The following is a 19,990-nucleotide window of genomic DNA, read 5'->3' on the forward strand; positions in this document are numbered from 1 at the left end:
GTTTAAGAGGAGGTTAGATGAACATCTAGCTGGGGTCGTTTGACCCCAGTATTCTTTCCTGCCACGGCAGGGGGTCGGACTAGATGATCTGCTCAGGTCCCTTCCGACCCTAGAAACTATGAAACTAATTGGTACCCTGAGCACAGAGCCTTAGGACTAAGCACCTGAGGAGACCAGAACACCTCTCACCCCTAGAGCAACACTCCGTAGCATTGGACTGGGGCACACTAGAGATATGCCTTCACTTGCAGAAAGGGGTAGCTTACTGTAAAATCGTAGCCGATATAAGACAGGTATTTTTTACCACGCTGTAGCTAGCAGAGGTGAACTGAGGGGGTAAGCTGGGTAATACTCTGCTACAAGTTCAGTAAAACCACTGTTGTCTTATATCTGCTAGGCTTTTACAGCAAACTAGCTAATACATACTAGTAGTTTTAGTATTTAAAAAAATATTTTAAATAAGATTGAATAAACGTGCATCTTGGTACCTTACCACAATAGTTGGCTTTGTACTGAAAGTGATACAGGTACCCTAGCATGGTTCTTCTTACGATTACTACTGAGTCAAGTAAATTGTTGCTGATATACTCTGCCCCGTATCTCCCACAAAAATGTGTGAGTAAATTGGTTACAAAATGAAAACAAGCTGCATATGGAACTGTTATGCTCACCAACACAAGTCATTTTGGCCATGTCCAAGTGGTAGCCATCAAAACAGTCACAAGTATAACCTTCCTGAACTCTCACGCATCGGCCATTTTCACATCCATTCAAAATGCCACATTCCTCTGCTTGTAATTCCTCAAAGCTGTTTAGAAAACCTGGATGGAGAAACATTAGAAACAAATAAGTTACAGAGCAGTTCTGAATCCTTCTGTACAATCGTCTAGTAAAACTCTTCAATTTCCTCAGAGGTGTCTTGGGAAGTGTCTCCACTTTATAGACAATGGGTCAGCTTTAACAGGCTTAGAATTTTATAAGCACAGCCAGATATATTTAAAAATGAAACTGAAATGGTTTGAACTCTCACTTTTTCACTACTATTAAAATCTCTGATCCACATTTTAAAGACAATGCTTATTCTTATTAATTGCATAATAACACACCATCAACTTATATTAAAAATCTTTTTGACCCAGGCCCTATAATTATAACAGCTTTTACTTAAGCACAGCAAAGTGAGAATTGTAGGGTAATTCTTTAAAAAAAGAAAAGAATGATAAAACAAACCCTTCTTAAATAACCTTATGAAAAGGAGAAGGGAAAAGTTGCACTGTAATTAATTTAGAACAAACATAAAAAAAATCTTTGGTCCCAAATGCCTTGAGGGAAGTAAAATGAAATTAGAGACCAGCAGCCTACTGTGGTTTTGGTTAATAATGCACTGGATAGCACTTAGGAGGTGGCTGCCAGTATAAGCACCTATAATCTATAATTGCATCTTGTTATAATCCTGGATTGTGAAGATTCTGGGATAGGGACTTAAATGGAAACTCTCTCTCAATAGCTTACTGTTATGAAGGATCCCTTATCCACATTAGGGCATCTATACAGATACATGATAATAAATGACAAAGATTGCATGTATTTTAAAATAAAAGAGTATAACTTCTCACTGAATTTCAGTAAAAATAATCTGTCTATCTGAGAACCAACAAGTTAAAACTACACAATTGTCTTTCCATTCTTGGAGGCAGTGTTCAAACAGAACTGTAGATGGCAGTCAACCATACCAAAAGGCTTTGGGAAAAGCATAATGTCTGAATTGTACCACTTGGGAAGGAAAGGGTTGGACTGCATTTTTCCTAACAACATCCATATTTTAACTTAACTAACAGGTATATCTAAAACCTGTTTATAGATTTGTGATTAGTTGCTACAGAGATCTGATAAGCAGAACAACTGAACTATCTATTCTATTCTTTTCTCCCTTTCTTGCTGTTCTTTCATTTGTCTTTTCACTTTGGCCTTTATGCCTTTCTCATTTTACTTTTTTCACTCTACTCCATCCTGCCCTCTCTCTTATTTTTTTTGACATTCCCAACATTTCCCCCTCTACTCCCTCTGTCCTCACCCCCCGTGTCCTCTGCTTGGGTGGCTCCGACATCAATACCTTCAGGTTGTTTGGCTGCTCACAAGGTCATGCCAACTGATACACTGAGGTGAATTTCTAGAGTATTTAATCAGTATTTCATCAGTTCTATAGACATGTAACAGAATAATATGCAAATACATGGGGACTCCTTGCTGAAATGCACATGAATGTATGTTTATATGAAGCCCATACCTTCATATACAGTCAGGATCATTACATAGTTTCCTGTTAAAATGACAGAAAGGTGCAGTAGCATGACAAACGCATTGAGTAGATTGTTTTGATTTACTATAAACTAGCAAGAATCTTTATCTCAAATTTCCATTATATTTTTAAGTCCACTTACAGAGCTTATGTGTGGCTCCTTTAAATAGAAGGCCTCTTCTGGGCCCTCATACAGACAGCTAATTATGAAAAACAAATACTGCCAAGAAGGGAAAAGGTGGGGCTCTTAAATAAATTCTTTACAAATGAAAGTCATCATTTATTCTACAAAGAGCTCACATGTACCATGTCGAAATTTTAACCAGCTAGAACTGGTTAAAACAAGAATGTATGCACTCCAAGCCATTTTGCACATCTATTTCCCGACTTGTTTGCAGCCAGTAGCAAAACTTTATGTGTAGTTCTAACGGAGTGTGATGGTAATAAAGCTAAAACATATTTAACTGATGTACAGGCTCTGAACTTCAGGCCCTGCAGGGCAGGGTAGGACTACTCCTTTTCTGGGATTGTTCAGTGCTCAGTACAACTGATCTCATACCTAATAGGACCTTTTGAGTACTAGCATAGTATAAATATTTATAATGAACAATAGTAACAACAGCAGCTGACTAAAATATCCAAAAGGACAGAAATCCTGAGTACTTGTCATGATTTCACATTGCAGTAAGCTAGTATTTGTCATAAGCATATGAAGTTGATTTAGTTGTGGCCAGAAGAAGCCACACAGCTGTTTGGGGTTTTACTCTCTGTTCATTTTCCACTGTTGTTTCTGAATTAGTGGCAGGATGTGAAAGTGAGAGAAAGCGAGCTCTGACATCTCTCAATATTTCTTAGCATGACTCAGTTTTTTCTCACTACTTATCCATGGAAAATCTTTTATCATTGCTCATAATTTGAGGAAATACTTTTTTTTCCCTTCCACTAAATCTCTTTGCCATGATAGTTGTCACAGTCATCTTTTCCTGCATTTTCCATTGTGCTTTGATCATTTTAATCAATGTAACCATTTAGTTACAGATCCACATACAGTATGTCTTAATGAAAATAATCTGGATATAAAAAGGTTTAATCTTGTAATACCGTGTATAAAGCTTGCTAGTCTATATTAGGATGAAGTAATTAGACCATTTTCTGTAGGATGTACTGATATAAAATGCAATTAGTGAAAGGAATACATTTCAGACATTTGTTCCTCATTCTAGTCCTCTTGCCCTTTCATAACTATCACTTTGATTTCTATTACCCTGTTTTAAATACTGACCCATTGTCAGCATAAATACTGACATTGTATAAAAGAGATGCTTTGGGAATGAGACAAATAGTAGCTGTAGGCGAAAAGGACAAAGGTAATTGAAATTCCTGGTTCTTTTTGCTGCCTCCATTTTGTTTCTGGTGTGACACTATGAGGATATATGCTAGACCAAATTTAGGCCTAGAATACAGGTATCAAACTGATTTGAAGACAATCCACATTTTCTGGTCTGATTCAACATCCATTTAAGTAAACTGGAATTTTTCAATTCACTTTGTAATGAGCTGAATCAGGCCTTTATTTGATAAAGCTTACACATCTCCGATTCAGTTAGTCTATAAGGTGCGTCTCTACCCTGCTGTCTGCCTTTATTCAGCAAAGGAGCTATGTGTTTTCTGAAGCATAAATGTAAAACTCTCCTTACCTAAGATTTCTCTAGCAAGACCTTTACTTTCCTCATGACCTACTTGATGTGTGTGTGCACTGGCATTCTAATTTAAAAGCCCAGGTACATTATGCACTGCGATCCTGCTGTGCTAGGTTATTACTCTTTGAGTGGAAGCAATTTGCACACTCCACCTACCATACAGGTTCTCCTGGAAAATCACTGAATGCTAACATGAAAAATTTTTTTTCTTGTCTAAATACACCCCAAAGGAGTTTGTTGCATGCTGTAAAGGAAATTAATTTGTGAGAAGGAAAACCAACAATTCTTTGGAGGTTTAGCAGTAAATCTGTTGGTAAATATAAATGTCATCTTATTGGCATATATGATTTCATTATATTTAAAGATAATATTAGACATTGAGCCTGGTTGGGCTCGTTTACAACCCCTGGCTTTTTGACCAGAACACCTGACAGAGAGTTAATGTCAGAGGAATAACTAGAACATAAATAGGCCATATTACTCAGAAGCAAACAGAAGAATAGAGCCAACTACAGGGAAGTAATCCAAGTTAAAACCTTAATTTCAAGCAGTTTACATAACAGTGAAATTTGCTTACGGTCTTCAACAAAGTACGGGTTAGTTTCTGGAGTGTAGTGTTCTTCTAAGTCAATCAAAGCATCTTCTCCATATGGTCGCCGAGATCCTGGAAACTGAATGTTGCACAGCTGGGCATAATCCTCTGGGGGTGGGGGGAGAAAGCAAAATAAGATATAATACTAAACACTTGTAAAAAGGACTGCACCACATCAGTCCCAGTGCCTTGTGCTTCCTATTAGCTGGAAAATAAACAGTTCTTCCTAGAAACACCATACATCTGCAGCTCCCACAACATGTTCTCTCTTCAAGAAGAATGTCATTAAAATATAATGGGCCAAATTCATCCCTGTGGTGACTTCAATGGTCTGGCACCATGGATGGATTTGAATAAAAATAATAAAAACATTAAAAATGTTCATGGCTTTTGGCTGGTCCAATGAAGAGGTAAGGGACAGGAAGGCAAGGAGATGCTAGCTTCCTCTCCCAGTACAGCCAGGCATAGGGGCTTCCTGCAATTATAGTCATTGCATTCCTTGATTGAAAAGGCTGATCCCAGCCAAAACTAGGGCTGGCATGAGCCAGGGAAAGAGGGTGAAGGCTGGCTGTCTCACACACTCCACTGGCCAGACCTGAGCCAGTCAGGGAGAAGAATACTTCTACCCTTTCCAAAGTGGTTCCTTCTCATCATCCTGTGATGCAGACTATGTCTTAAAACCATAGATTTGCTTAACAGTTCTGTGTGAGCTCTAGGGGAAAAAGCAGCTTGGGAAACCTACTTTACAACAGACATCACACTTACACAGTGTAGCTCTCTGTCACCTGCATGAGGCTAGACTCCACGGTTTATGATTCTATCACTGGCTTTAAGCTAACAAAGCCGTTCCTTAGTTTAGGCAGTAGAAGGTCAAAACTTTAGAAGCCTTTGTCATGGATTTGATCCTCGCCGCTGATGACCCATCTAATAGACTGTGTTATGACACCATTATATCTCCTGTTTGGCCTGCAGTGTAAGTTAAATACCTTAGTGCTATCTCTAAAACTACTATTACCATTACATAATAACTTGTATGCAAGGCAAATGCTTTTGAATAAAAACATCAATGAAACATGGTATGACATGGTCTCCTTGACTCTTGCTACATATAACATTAGCATTCAAGCAGCTCTTCCCATGCAGATTGCCTGGCTTTCAGGAAGCCAGTGACAGAAAAAACAGGAAGGTTAAAAAACCAAAATAACAAGAAGCCTCAAGAACTGATTGTGGCAGAACTCTTCCAGACAGCAAACCTCTTTGGAAACCCAGACTGTCTCAATTCAAGCTCAAAACAGAATACATTTTGCTTGTCATCTTATTTCATAGAGAACATCAAACACATCTGGGATGGCTTCTCTACCTGTCAACAATAGGGTAGAAAGAAGACCACATAAAAGTGCAGTTGGAGATTGTGGTCAACAGCTTTATGCCTCTGGCACAATAACGTTCTCAAAATGAAACTAGTAAGTAGTATGTTTAAGCTAACAAAAACCAGTTCTTTTCCACACAGCATGTAATTAAAGTGTGGACCTCATTGCCAACAGATGCTGTGGAAGCTGACAGTTTACCCAGGTTCAAAAAAGGATTGGACAAATTCTTGGAGGAAAGGAGCATCACTAGCTTTTGGTGTGGAAATTAAGGATACAACAATTTCTAGATCTTAAACACTGGAGGCTGCATATGAGAGAGGAACAGTGGAAAAAACGAGGTCATCCCTGATTCACTCTCCTTTTCAGCATCCAGCCTCTGTCATTGTGACAGGATACCGGGACCAAGACTACGGGGCTCCATCAGAAACCAAAAACCATCCCAAACCTTGCCACCTTCCACTCCAAGCACAAAATACATTTCTCTGACCTGCCTTCTCTAACAAATGCAAAGGTGCATGAACATTAAAAACAAATGTTTCCCCAAACCACCCTCAATAAGCAAAACACCTTACCAAAACATTGCACTGTGCACCCTTCTGCTTCTAGGCAGGAGATGAAAGAACAAACAATACATGACATTTTATGTTCTTTATGTTCAGCTGGAAAGCATTCAGGTACTATGGTAACAAGGGCAGCAAAAGGAGTTATACAGAACAGACTAGACACAGGGCAGAAACAGTCCCTAATGCTACCCACAGTCCAGCCTACTCTCATTAACAAGTCAGCTGACTCTCCGAACTCTTCCAGACAGCAAGAAGCTTTGAAAACTCGGACTGTCTCAATTCAGGCTTGAAACAGAATACATCTTGCTTGTCATCTTATTTCACAGAAGACATCAGCCACATCTGGGACGGCTTCTCTACCTGTCAACAACAGGGTAGCAAGAACACTATGGAAAAGTGCAGTTGGAGACTGGGCAGCCAGAGGCACCCTCAACCTTTATTTATTGTTTAATAGGGAGCCCATCATTGTTATCTAAGCACTTAGATATTCAGATTGTCTTTGAATGATAAAAAAAAGTAGAGGAAACTTCTTTGAAAAGCAATGACCTCTTCTGGCAAAGGGAATCTACTACAACTTTAAAATATTCATTTTTCTGACTTGTATAAAAGAAACCATCTCTTAATGCCATTACCTACACAAGCTACCTCCTTGCATTCCCAGTCAGTGCATGCAAGGAACTAAAAATAAGAAGGAATAGGCTCTATTGGTTGGTATTTTCCCCGCATTCAGCTGAGCTGTGACGGAGGACTGAGGGCAGAGCCTTAACTTCTCTAAGCAGCACAGCTCAGCTAGAGAGATATACTGAGATACATGGACTGGAAGATTTCTAAGAAAACACTGTTCTTCAGGTATATTACATTTTTCCTTGGATTCAGCTAATGTTATCCTGTCTCCAATTTCTTGAGCACCAACACAAAAAAAATCTAAAATAAAATTAATGAAAAAGATGCACCTGTTTGTAGAAAGCAAAGGTAGCTAGCTGGTGGATTTTTTGGCATGTCATTTTTAAATTTCTATGTATAAATTGTGTTTTACAGAACAAATATTCAGCAATACACCACTAAGCCTTACAACACTTTGTGCAGAATGTTTTAACCAAGAGCATTACACCTCTGAAGAAAATATTTTGAATAGCAAGAATATCCAATGCAAAGAAAACCTGGAAGAAATACAACTGAATATAAACAGAATGCAAGTGGCTGTCAACACTTTTGGTTAAAATAAGAAGGCAATGGCTAATATGTTCCCATATGGAATAAATGCTTCTTGACATTTATGACTTAAAAAAAGTTGACCTGCTTTCCTGCCCTGAATTTTCTGTATAGATTTGTCATAAATCAAAAAGAAAAAAGAAAAGAATGTTAGGTATTAAATATATCAGAATGAGAAAACTAAGGACTTTTTTGTGGAACAAAGGCCTATCATTACAAACTGAACAATTCCACTGAAATCAGTGCAGTGAGTAGTGAGAGAATGCTAGGAAACTGGGATGAGTTGCAAAATTGATCATTCACTCTCTTGTCAGTCTCTTGTTTCATTAACATGCGGTAGGATTTTTAAATGTGCAATGTTGGGCTATTTTTGCTCCTAAATCAGTGACACAAAGGTAGTTCTATTGACTTTGATGCTAAATGCTTTTGAAAATCCCAGCCGTGATCTGAAACATAATTCTCTAAATCTTCTTTATGCTTGGTGTGGGCATTAACTACATTGATTTTATACAGGTTCTGCCTGCTGTATTCAATACATTTAAAAAGATTCTGATTGAAAGAAGCAGGAAACACTGGATTGGGGACTACAACTGTCTGTGCCATTGTAAAATGTTAGTATGTCTTGAAATTCCCATTGCATTATAGTAATTCATATAAAGATTTATTGGTACTTTCTATATATCTGTACATAAAACTACACCTCACTTTGAATTTATGCCTTTAGAACCCTGTGCAACCTTTTAGGCTCATGCAAAAATGTTATTTACTGCCATATGCGACACAGAAGTGGAACCCACAGTTAACCTACTGTTGACACAGATGACCCAGAGAATTTGAAGTCTTTGTGAGGCAGTATTTTATACTGGATACCTACCAATACAAAATATTCTAATCTATCATTTAATCTATTATTAGAAATGTATGACTATGGGAACTTGCTCCTGGTTGCACTGAACCTTTTCTGATATAATCAAATTTTGCATGTCTTTCTTTCTACTTTGAATGCAACAATTATAACTAAATGAATGGTTAATAAATAACACTAGTAGTACTTGCTACAGATAGCTATAAGCATATCTGAAGACAGTTTTATAAATGGTTGTACATCATGGCTCTAGGCAACCTCTTTGCTCAGAGGCAAGTTATACACATGACTGCTTCTAAAGGAGAACATGCCATGTTTAAATGCTGTGAGATGGTCACAAGCAGCAGAGGACAATGATTCTAAAGTGGAATTTGAATGAGAGATTACAACTCTAATAGATGATGTTGAGTGAAGTGATTAAACTGTTTGTTATTAATAACAATGTAATTGTATATGCAGGACAACACATTTTACCTTTGATTAATCTTAAATTTTTGCAGCTGACAGTAGTGTCTTTGTTAAATCTAGTATTTCAAAGCTTCCAAAAGAATGGTTCCCTTTTTCAAATCTGACAGCGTCTGACTGGCTCTCTCAGCACTGCCTGTGCAAAGGAAACCCCTAGAGATAGGGGCATTAGGAAAGGCATAATCTTTTGAGGGGAAGGAAACAGAATTTTTGTGCTGGGGGCATTTAAGACAGATATATAAGGGTTCCATGTAGGTGTAGGAAAAAAATTGGTAAGATAGAGGTGTATGAAGGACTTCTTTGTTTTACTGTTTTAAACTTTTCCCCTTGCCCCTTTATTTTCCTACTGTTATGATTAAAAATACTTTAATAAGATTGTTTTGGGTCATTGTGCTTTTCATGGCTCACAAGCTCCCCAAGGCAAGAACTTCATAAACTGAGTTCAGTTGGACCTGTTAGGTAAATATGGCTGGTGCACAGGATTTTGCTACTGTAAGCGTGGGAGAAAAGTGAAATTCTGTCCCAGAGAGGGGATGATCCAGGTTCTGATAGAAAACACTAAGTAAAATTGGAAATGGAGACAGAGAAGTGTGGTTGTCTCTTAATTTTGACAATATTTTACCTACTAAGCTGCTGCAGAAATTAATGCATGGTTTCAAACCAATCTCTTCCACAGAAGGAAAGAAAAATTCAAAGGTATTTTTCCTATTTTGCAATCAGTGCTACTACATGTTGTTATTTATTTGTATTCTCCCGCTTCTTTCTTCTCTTGACTCCGAGCAGGTCTACAATATCTATGTGTGGTGGCCCCTGCCTGACTTATCTCAGCATGGCAGCCCCAGTAGCCAGGATGCAACTGGTACAGCTGCTGCTCCTTGGCCAGAGCACCCGCCCCTGATTGGACCATGGCCTGTTGGCCACATTGTAAAACACATCCTGGAGGCTGGAAACACAGAGGGGAAGTGTCTGGGTGCCAGAACCAGACCCAGACACGCTTCTCACTGCCAAGAGCACATTGCCACCGCAGCCTTTGCCAACCAGTGAGCTAAGGGAACTGACCCAGGCCTGCCTGAGCCTAAAGGGGGCCAAAACAGAGGGGCATCTAGACCTCAGACAGAAAACCAGAGGGAGCTGGGCACAGCTCTGGTAACCTGCCCAGAGCCAGACCCACTCGCCGGGACCAGACTGCACTGAAGCAGCAGAGCCAGTCAGCCTGCACATGACAGCAGCCTGGTACCACTAAGGTTAGCTGGGGATGGGAGAGGGTGGCCCAGTGGGCCCAACAAGGGTGAACCCTGGAGGGACAGCCTGCAACAGCCAAGTCTTCTGGCAGTTCAACCACATACCCAAAGTGTGCCATCGGGGGACACCCACCACTTCTGGCCATGAGCAGGCACAGCAGGGAACATGTGGAGCTCCCGGGACCCCTGGCCAAGAGGCAGTAAGGAAAAACCCCAGGGAAAAAGGGGTAGATAGAAAAAGGGGAATGAAGGGTCAAGGAAGCAGACCCTTAAGCCTCAGTGCTCAGGAGCGAGCAGTTCAGAGTGGGCATAATAGTGCCCTGCTCAGCGCTCAGTCTGAGCCATGTTATGTTGTTTTCTTTTGAATTAGCATTTTTTCTCCAAGTGTAACAGGTCACAGCAAGCTCCTGTGACACTGGAGCATCATCCCATCAGCACATTAAACCACCTGCAACAACATTAAGGTACAGCCTGGGAGCTACGATAACACACAAGCAGAAATGAGTGAGGTGTAGGGGAGAAGAAGCCCCAAAGAAGATGCACCAAGGACGGTGTCTCTGAGCTGATAAGAACCACTGAGTAACATCACAAAGGAATGGATAACACCTGAAGTCATGGTGGGTAAGTAGGCTCAGGGGCAGCCCACTCCCCAGGTGGCAGGGTGAGGGCCTATCACATATGGCTCAAGAAAGAGATGCTTTTTTAATATCACATAATGCATACTACTTTATATGTTTCTAAATTCTTTTCACAATCTACTTTCAAACCAAACAAATGAGCTATATCAATTGTATATCTTAAGATGGCTACTGCATCATGGAGTTAGCATGTGCTTCCAGAATTGCAGTTTACACTTTCAAGAACAGCTGTCTCAGTTGTGCATATAAGGTAAAAACATTAGGGGAAAAACAGGTTGGTTTTCAGTCACACCTGCACAGAAGCCAACCCTGAAAGCTTGGTGGTGAGAGCCAGGGTGACAAAAAGAAAAGATAAATCTGGACAAGCTTGATTGAAGCTTAGTGCATGGACATAAGGTTCCTGACTTCCAGAATAATAGTCATGCAAACACGCATCTATTTTCCATGTAAAATTGCAATGACCATATATGTAATCATGGTAACTGTTCATGCAAATGAAATTATTGAGCCTGAACATTTGAAGATCAGAACCAAACTCTCCAGCTGATCTTAAAGTTAAGACAAAATGTAAAAAAATTTTTTATCTGCACCCCCTTCTCACTCCCCCCAGAACAGAACCACAATACAAAAGCAAACTCCTTATTCCTGGCCATAAAGAAAGCTTTATATCTCTTCCAGAACCTCAAAACTGCCACCATCACAGGGAAAAGAGCCAAAGCTATCAACAACATTGCAATTCTCTAAAAATATTTTAAAATACAGCAGTTTTGCCATAGAAGAATTCACTGGGGGCAAGGACAATGCCAAGAAAGCATTTTATTAAGTAAAATATATGTCCCTTCCCAATCAGAGATTCTGGACTTCAGTCTAAATTGCCTAAGCTGTGCTCTCTCAGGAAATTGCATCATGTATGAACCAAGGCTGAAAAGATTTCTGTTGTTCATTTAGATATTGCTTTCCTCACTCCTTTGACATCCTCTACAAACTGACTTTTAAGTTGGTGGTAGACAACCTTCTTATATGCACAGTGAGCTACTTCTTTTGAACTCACAGTGCTTAAGAAAGAGGAGAAGACACTGGTTATACCAAATGAGTTTTTCCAGTAATCCTGAGAGGATATTTATGCTCTTGCAAAGATGAGCTATAAATGAAATGCCTGCAGAAAAGCTTACTCTCCTGTTAAAGTTGAAGGAACTCAGGTTACCAACCTGCTTAGTATAAAACCTTGCAGTGATATTTTTTTATTCTCTAATTTGCACTGCTCAGATGGCATAAAACAATAATTCCTTCGAATGCTTGTGGAAGATTGTTAAAGCTATAGTAAGAGTCAAGTTATGTCTACTGTGGTTTCATTGCTGACTTTCCAATCACTCACTCACATGTACACTTGGGACTTGAGGTTTAGGCATTTTAGCTTTCCAAGATCCTCCTTCAGGGCTCTTTTGGTAAGAGCCTGGCAGGAAATGAAGGAATTTATTCAACCTCCTCTTCCCCCAATCAGGGCTTTTAAGCCATCCAAAATCTAAGGAAGATAGAGCATTTTCTATCCTCTTTTCAGTCCATTTCCCAATCTTTGTTTCTTTGTTTGCTTGTTTGTTTGGGGGGGGGTTGTTTTTTTTGTTTGTTTTTTTTTTACAGATCAGGGTACCAAAAAGTAACTTATGTATTTAAAAACACTAAGTCACTTGTACAAACAGTTAAACAAAATTAAAATATTTCTCAAAATAAGTTGCTACTGTAATCCAGAGTTATACAAGAGCCAGATTTTGCCTTGATTTAAAAGAAACAAATACTCTAATATACAACACATTTTGCACAGTTCTTTAGGACTAATAAATCCAGAGGCTGGAGAACCAAGAAGCATAGGACCTTTGTACATGCAACAAAATTGGCTTTTAAAGTGGTTTAAATGCCCTTTTGCACTGCTTTAATGGTGTTGCTATTTACAAGCTCGGCGACATATTCCGTTTTAATAGCATTTTTATTTACATGCTCGGCAGTATATTCTGCTTTAAATTACTTTTTTTTTTTGTAACTTAGTAAGGTAAAACCCCTCTGAGGTGAACAAAGTGCAACAGTTCACGGAGCACTGGAAGCTGACATGCTCAGGGAAGCCTGGGCTTGGCAGGCTTCCAGGACCCCATGCACCATCCCTGCCACCTTCTCCTGCAGCCAGCACACCCAGCTGCCCTCCTGCCATCTCTCTGCCCCAGGGGCAAGCCAGCCATTTTTGGGCAGTCCCAGGCAGCGGGAAGGTGGCAGCAACAGTGCACAGGGTGCTGGAGACTACTTGCCTCTCCCATGATCCAGGGGTGGGGTGAGCTGCTGGCAGGCAGAGTGGACTCTGACCTGCACAGGACTCTGGTCCTTCCCTCCAAGGTGGTGGTGCCCCCAAAGCACCACCGACGTGCTGGCACCCAGCCCAGCTGGTCCCAGGGGGTGCTGCCATGCGGATGGAAGCATTGGGCCCACACAGCTCAGGCAGAGAGGTAGGCTACTCACTTGAGTAAGCATTAGCAGTGCTGATCTCTACGGAAGAAAGCCTCCCAGAAAATCTATCTTAAAAATGTGAACACATGGCACATTTATACTGGTGTAATTTTGTAAACTCTTGCAAATTACATTGGGAATGGAGAGATGGCCAAAATATCCCAGAGTTGCAGTATGTTACTCTTATATTGGCTTGCTAGTTGGTGGCTGGGGAAGCAGGCAATAACCAGGGCAAACAGATCATTCAATATACTCAGGTGAAATGGGCAGAGTTGGGAACACAATGTGTACACTGCTATAATTTACACTGCTGCATAGTTACTATACTTTTTCCATGGAATAACTTTCCACTGGAGTAGAATGACTTATACCAGTTCAAAGCTGTATGTCACATGTCCATTCCACTTTTACACTGGGGTAAAGGATGATACCACTAGGGTAAAAGTGTCATGTGCCTGCACCCTGAATATATGGTAACTTATAGAACTACAACAACAGCTTTAAACAGGATTTTGAAACTATCTTTTTATATGTTGTCAGTCCCACGTCAGTCATTCACTCTGTTATCGAGATTACTTTCATATAGTAGCAAAACTTTAAGATAGTGTTTTTTAAAGTGTGTTCCGTGGATCCCTGAGGTTCCATGATAGGTAAGCAGGGGTTCCACAAAGGGACTTAGGGGTAATGGTAGAGCAGGCTGGGAGGTGGTGTGCTGGGTTACCTCTCTCCACAACAGCTGAAAGGACAAGGGTAATGGTCCTGTGGCAGAAGAGGTGATATGAAAGGGTTCTGTGATTTTAGGAAGTTGAAAAAACACTGCTTTAAGAGATACCACCTGTTTTTCCTCAGACTCGGGATGCTTAATATTAGTATACATAAAACCTCTATTACTTTCATGTGGTCAGCTGGAAGCATTTTGACTAGAGCAGGAAAGTAGCAGAATCCTCATTAATAATTTTCAGAAACATCAGCGTTGGATCATTTTAATCACCGGATAATAGCTGAACACACAACTGTTACAAAAATCTTCCTATTTGCCTGGATTAGCTGAGATAAAAGCTTCCTTTCTTCCCAGGCTCATATATTTCTATGTTAGTTGGTATTTAGATAGGGGAGATTTCAAAACTGAATAGTCAAAGCATCCAAAATATTCCAAGAAAAGTCTGGGCATAAAATTACAGGTTTTTTTGAAGATATGAATTAGTTTTATAACTAATTTGAAACCATTTGACAGATGGCTGCAACCCTGTTCAAACAGTCCAATATTTGCTCCTATGTCTGACATTTACATCTTCAGGCTCAAAGAAAGCATAAGGTAAAAAGTACCCATAAGTCACTAAATGATTGTTCTACAATCTACCCATTTCATCATGAAAATCTGCTGGTGTTAATGCTTTCCCAATCCTCAGATCCTCTTTAACATATGTTACAAATCTTCAGTGTGCCCCTAGCTTTGGAAATAAGTATACACCTTCAGCAGTAAATCTGGCCAACATAATATACAAGCATTTGGAAATGGAACAACTCCAAGTTCCCCAGCCAGGACCTGAACCTGTGACCTTCTGGCTTTAAGGTGTGAAAACACTCATCTGAGCCAATGATATCACTTTAAGCACTGTAGACTGAAGGCATGTCAAATGAATCATTCATTTGGTTCACTCAGCTCTAAATTTATTTTGGTATGTGTTCTTAAAAACAGAGAAAGGCTCCCAAAAGCATGTGTGTGTATGAACAGACAAATATATATAAATAATTTACATGTACACATACCCTCCTAAACATATTGTGGGAAGACTATGAATATTCTTACATGAAAAAATAAGCTTTGATCTTTTTAACCCTCTGATTTTCAATGTCTACGTTACACATAAAAAAATATAATAGTCCTCAAAAAAGATTGACTTTGGGGCAAAGTGTGGCTCATGGTTTCAATTTAAGGCAAATGTCCTACCTATTCCTTTACTTAGGGTTGCCAACTGTACATAACTTTACAGACACTCCATAAGTAACCAGGCTAAAAACACCTGTTCATAAATCTGGAAAAAAAAAAAAAAGCAGCACTGTCCTTGAAAATACAAAGCCACTGGAGCAGATTGAAGCTCTGTAGCAGGAAAAGAAGGTGGGTGCAAGTTTTGAAGCACAGACAGAGCACAGCAGTGCCACCTGGTGTCAAAGCATGAGTGAAGCACCCTGATGCTATAGCTCCTCAGCCAGACCTTGGCATGAGCTGCAACTGTTGCTGCTCCTGATGCCGTCTCATATCCTGTCTGTAACTCTGCTAGGTGGCTGGTAGGCAGCCAGTGGTCCTTTTGGGGGGGGATCTGTGCCAGGAGTGGTGGATTGGGGCTGGCAGGGGAGCATGATGTGGGGTACAGTCAGGGTTATTAGGGTGGGGGTGTGAGTAGGGCACCCCTGGGCTAGAAGTAGTAGGGTGTAAAACCATTGCTGCAGTCAAATACGGTTGCCAACCCAAGAATTTTTTTTACTGACAATCTGCAAACTTTTTAGCAAGAACTAAAACATTTTTACTATGGTTTGAACCTGGCCCTTGTCCGGGCTCTGGCAGAAGGGTTACATTTATAGTATGCAAAACGTATATTAGTAAAAAAAAAATTGGCAGTTAGTAAAATGTTTGAATATTGTCAGTAAAAAAAACCTGTCAGGGGTTGGTAGCCCTGGCTTTTGTGCATGTCTAAATTAACATAAAATACTCTAAACACTTAGCACAGTCAATTGGTAAGAATTTTCAGTGGAATATAATAACCCATCCTTCATGACTGATTAATCAGTTGATAATACCTTGTGTAAAAAAACCAACTGTAATAAGAGGATGTGAAAGACAGACATACAGAAGTGGTTTTCTCCTCTATAAAATAAAGATATCTGGGCTTCTACTTGTTCTGAGCAAACAAGTCCAGTTCTGTTTGTTTCTTGATTGGACAAAGATTCTGAGAGCCAGTATAATGACTGTTAGCTTAAATGTAAGAATGTAGGTTTGGAAGTGATCTCCTGGGTCAAGTCCAGTCTTCTTCCTTATAAAATCCATGTAATAAACTAACCAAATTCCATTTTATTTCTAGGTAGGCTTCTTGGCCTGATTCATCCTAATTGAAGGCTATTCCAGAACCTCGTTGCTATGATGTTTAGAAACTATTTTCTAATTTCCTATATTTATTCACAGCTAACTTATTCCCATTTGTTTGTGCCAATATTGTCTTTTAGGTTAAAAACATAATCTGCCTCCTTTTTGTTCGCTTTTCTGGACGTATTGTTAAAGAGCAATCATGGTCCTTTCCCCCTCAGCCTTTGTTTTTGCTAGGCCTGGCTCTTCTAGTTTTCACTCATAAGGCATTCCCCAAGATCTTTCTGGTACCTATTCCAGAATGAATTTACCCTTCCTGAACATGGTTGACCAGAATTGTACACAGCATTCTGTATGTAGTCTTACCAGTGCCTTGCCCAATGGAAGACATCTCATAATTTATGTCAGAAACAGATTTCATTATCACACACACTTTTTTGTGCCATGGTCATTAATGAAAATACTAAGGAAGATTAGTCCCTACACTGACTCTTCAGGAACTCCACTAGTAATCTCCCACTAGCTCATCCATTCTTCTTTCAATGCAAACCATTTTTGGCCTCCTTCAGTCAGTTCCTTACTCACTTTACAGTTTGTGTACTAATCCATCTCTTTTCCAGTTTAATTAAGAGTTTCCCATGTGGCACCATAACAAGTGTTTTACTGAAATCCAGACTGATTAGATCAACTGCATTTACTTTGTCTAGAAAATCAGTTATTTTACTAAAGAAAGATACCAGGTTAATCTGGCACAATCTACCTTTTCTGAGAGGATGTCCTATTTTATTCCAGTTTCTATGCATCTCTCTGTCTTCAACTGTTTTCTTCAAAATTTGTTCTAAAGTCTTTTCATATTACTAAGGTCAAATAAATGAGTCTTTTGCTTTCCCTTCACCTCTTTTTTAGTACAAGTACCATACTTGCTACTTTTGCTACTTCCCACAATTTCATATGTCATATTTTTTCATATACACCACACACAAATTTCCCTGTAAAATCAGCCCCTCAAAAATGGGTTGCGTGTATTAAGCAGGGAAACTGATTTTCTTGTTGGGATAGAAGCACCCTGCTTTGATTCCCGCTCTACAGTGCAGGAGCTGTGGTACTGCTATTTAAGCAGCCAAGGGAGTCAGTTGACTTAATGGCTCAGTGCTTGTCATTCCAAAGGTGTTAATAATTACCTCCTTTTTAATGGTCTTGATGTCCCACTAATCAAGTGAACCATTCTTAGGGATTTTTGCTGTCTGCTAGCTGCTTCTGATGTCTGTCTTTAGCTCTTTTCAAAATCATAGATCCACCCATGAAGTTTTCAGAAGTATCTTTTCAGCTTTAGTTAAGCAGGAAGAGAGGGTGAGTCAGTTGAAGGTTAGGGGCTTTATGTAGCCATAATTTTAGGAAAAAAAGGCTTTTTACCTTTATTTTGCCTTTCATAAATGTGACAGGGGGCCATCATGAGGCCAGTCTAATTACTGGCCTGCCCGCCTGTCTAGGGCAGTCTGCCTGTCTTGCCTTTGGAATAATTGTTTATAGGTGGGAGGCTGCCCATTTTAATGCCTGATGCCAAGGGCACAATACATAGTACTGCCCCTATACTATGTCCCATGCCTTGCAGATGGCATCACTATGTGGCTCTGGCCTCACACCGTGCCCCCTTACATTCCAGTCTGTCATGTTGGACCCTGACCTGGATCCCTCTCCTAGTCAGGAGGCCTAAACTCTGCTGTCATGCGGGGCTGCAAATTCCCTAGACCTCTTTCCCTCTCAGCAGTGGCCCCACTCTGGACCTTTGACCACACAGGCCCTGGCCTCGCCTCTAGGCCAGTCGGGTCTCCAGGTTCCTGGCTTTGTCCATCCCTTGTTGTGGGCACTCTGGCCGTTTAACTGTTCTGGTCCTGGCCCCAGCACTGAGCAGTTGAGGGTTTCCTGGCTAGGTTCCTGAGCAGCTAGCCCTCTTCTGCTCATATGGGTCTGCCTTATCAGGCCCCTCCAAACACTGTTCACTTGGTCTCTAAGGCTGGCATATGCACAGTCCTTCAGGCCCGCCCAAGCAGACGCTACTTTACATGGCCCATGCACAGTCCTTCAGGCCCACCACACGGACCCTTCTCTGTGCAGCCTTCTCGCTTCACACACACCTCATCACTGGGGCCACTACACCACACCCTCACTACGGCTACTACACCAAGGCTCTCAGGCCTTATGCCCCTTGGGTCTCAGGTCTGACAGCGTGCCTGAACCCCTTGCCTGTCCCCTCTAGAGCCTTGGTCCCCAAGTCGTGGGGGCCGAGGCTATATGGTGCCCCATACTCGCCTTTCATTAGGGTGGCACTGGTGTGGCATTTCCTGAGGAGCACCCTGCCACAGACAGCCCCACCACACCATCCAACTCTAGCAGGGTTTTAGGTCATTCCCCAGGACCAGGAACCTCCTCCATCCTCATAGTTCCTACCCTTAACCACCAGGTGTTCTGGGAGCAGCAACTCCAGCTGGTGATGTTATCCCTCTGGCTCCCTGCAACAACTGCCAGCTCAGCTCTGAGGGTCTGGGTTTATACTGAGGCTGCTAAGCCCCATTCTCCAATCCAGGAGCCCTCTCGTGGTCATCTGACTGCCTTGTTTGGCTGCATTGCAGCTGTCAGTTACTCCACAGCCTGCTCCAGCTCTTAAAGTGGCAGGCTTCAAAGGTGCCCAGCCACAATATACAAGGTGCACATTATGTTCTGGGGAGTGGTGTATGTGAGAAAATATAGCATTTTAAAAAAATACTTGCTATCAACTTTCAGGTAATTTAATGTGCCTTTGCTTTCAAGCATTCTGGGGTGGACGTTATCTGATTCCCCCCACCTGAAACACATTATGGTCTTTGAGTTTTCCTTCCATCCTGGATGTAGCAATCTCCAGTTCTACACATTCAGTCTCATTAACCAGTTTGTCTCTGCTCCCATGTTGAAGATCGTGTCCTTGGAGTAAAATTTATTTTTTGTCTCTACCTAGATTAGCTTTAATTTCTACCCATTCCTCACTACATAGTAGCTTTGCTTTTTTCCTTTTCCTTTTTTATTTCCACAGCTAGATTACCTTTTACTACTAGTTTTAGTTTCCTTCACATAAATCCAACTCAACTTCATTTTTGGCATTCCTCATTTCATCACGACGTGTTCTGATCTCCAAGTCACAGGGTTTTTTTTCTGTGATCAATCTCTTTTCCCATTTTTGTAGACTCTCCGATTACTTTAAATATTCTTTTGTAGCTGCTATTCAGCCAGTTAGATCTGGAATCCTTCTTTTTTTTCTTGCTAAAAATGCAAATTCCAAAAAGCTTTTACATCTTTGATTTTAAAAGATTACAAGTCTCCTCCATATTTAAGTCCTTGAGCTCTTCAGTCCAGCTGACTTCACTAACTGGTTCCCTTAATGTCTTAAAGTTTGCCTTTTAAAAAAAAACAAACCTTAATTACACATCTGTCTTTGTTAA

General features: G+C 40.5%; 1 protein-coding gene and 1 long non-coding RNA gene across 7 annotated transcripts in view; one reads left to right on the forward strand and one right to left on the reverse strand.

The window, feature by feature from the left end:
- LTBP1 (latent transforming growth factor beta binding protein 1) overlaps positions 1-19,990 on the reverse strand; it is a 333,716-nt gene that overhangs the window by 1,789 nt on the left and 311,937 nt on the right. For all 6 annotated transcript variants that reach the window (XM_019549709.1, XM_019549708.1, XM_019549707.1 and 3 more), the window contains 2 exons: positions 4,577-4,699; positions 672-821 (listed from right to left, as the gene is read on the reverse strand). In XM_019549709.1, the coding sequence (XP_019405254.1) occupies positions 672-821; positions 4,577-4,699 (273 nt within the window). The remainder of the gene's footprint in view (positions 1-671; positions 822-4,576; positions 4,700-19,990) is intronic.
- On the forward strand, positions 6,166-7,876 carry LOC109319881. Its single transcript, XR_002103656.1, has 2 exons — positions 6,166-7,373; positions 7,563-7,876. It is a non-coding gene; the product is annotated as an uncharacterized LOC109319881 (long non-coding RNA).

Source organism: Crocodylus porosus, unplaced genomic scaffold (assembly GCF_001723895.1).
Source record: "Crocodylus porosus isolate Cpor-Errol unplaced genomic scaffold, CroPor_comp1, whole genome shotgun sequence".
NCBI lineage: Eukaryota > Metazoa > Chordata > Crocodylia > Crocodylidae > Crocodylus > Crocodylus porosus.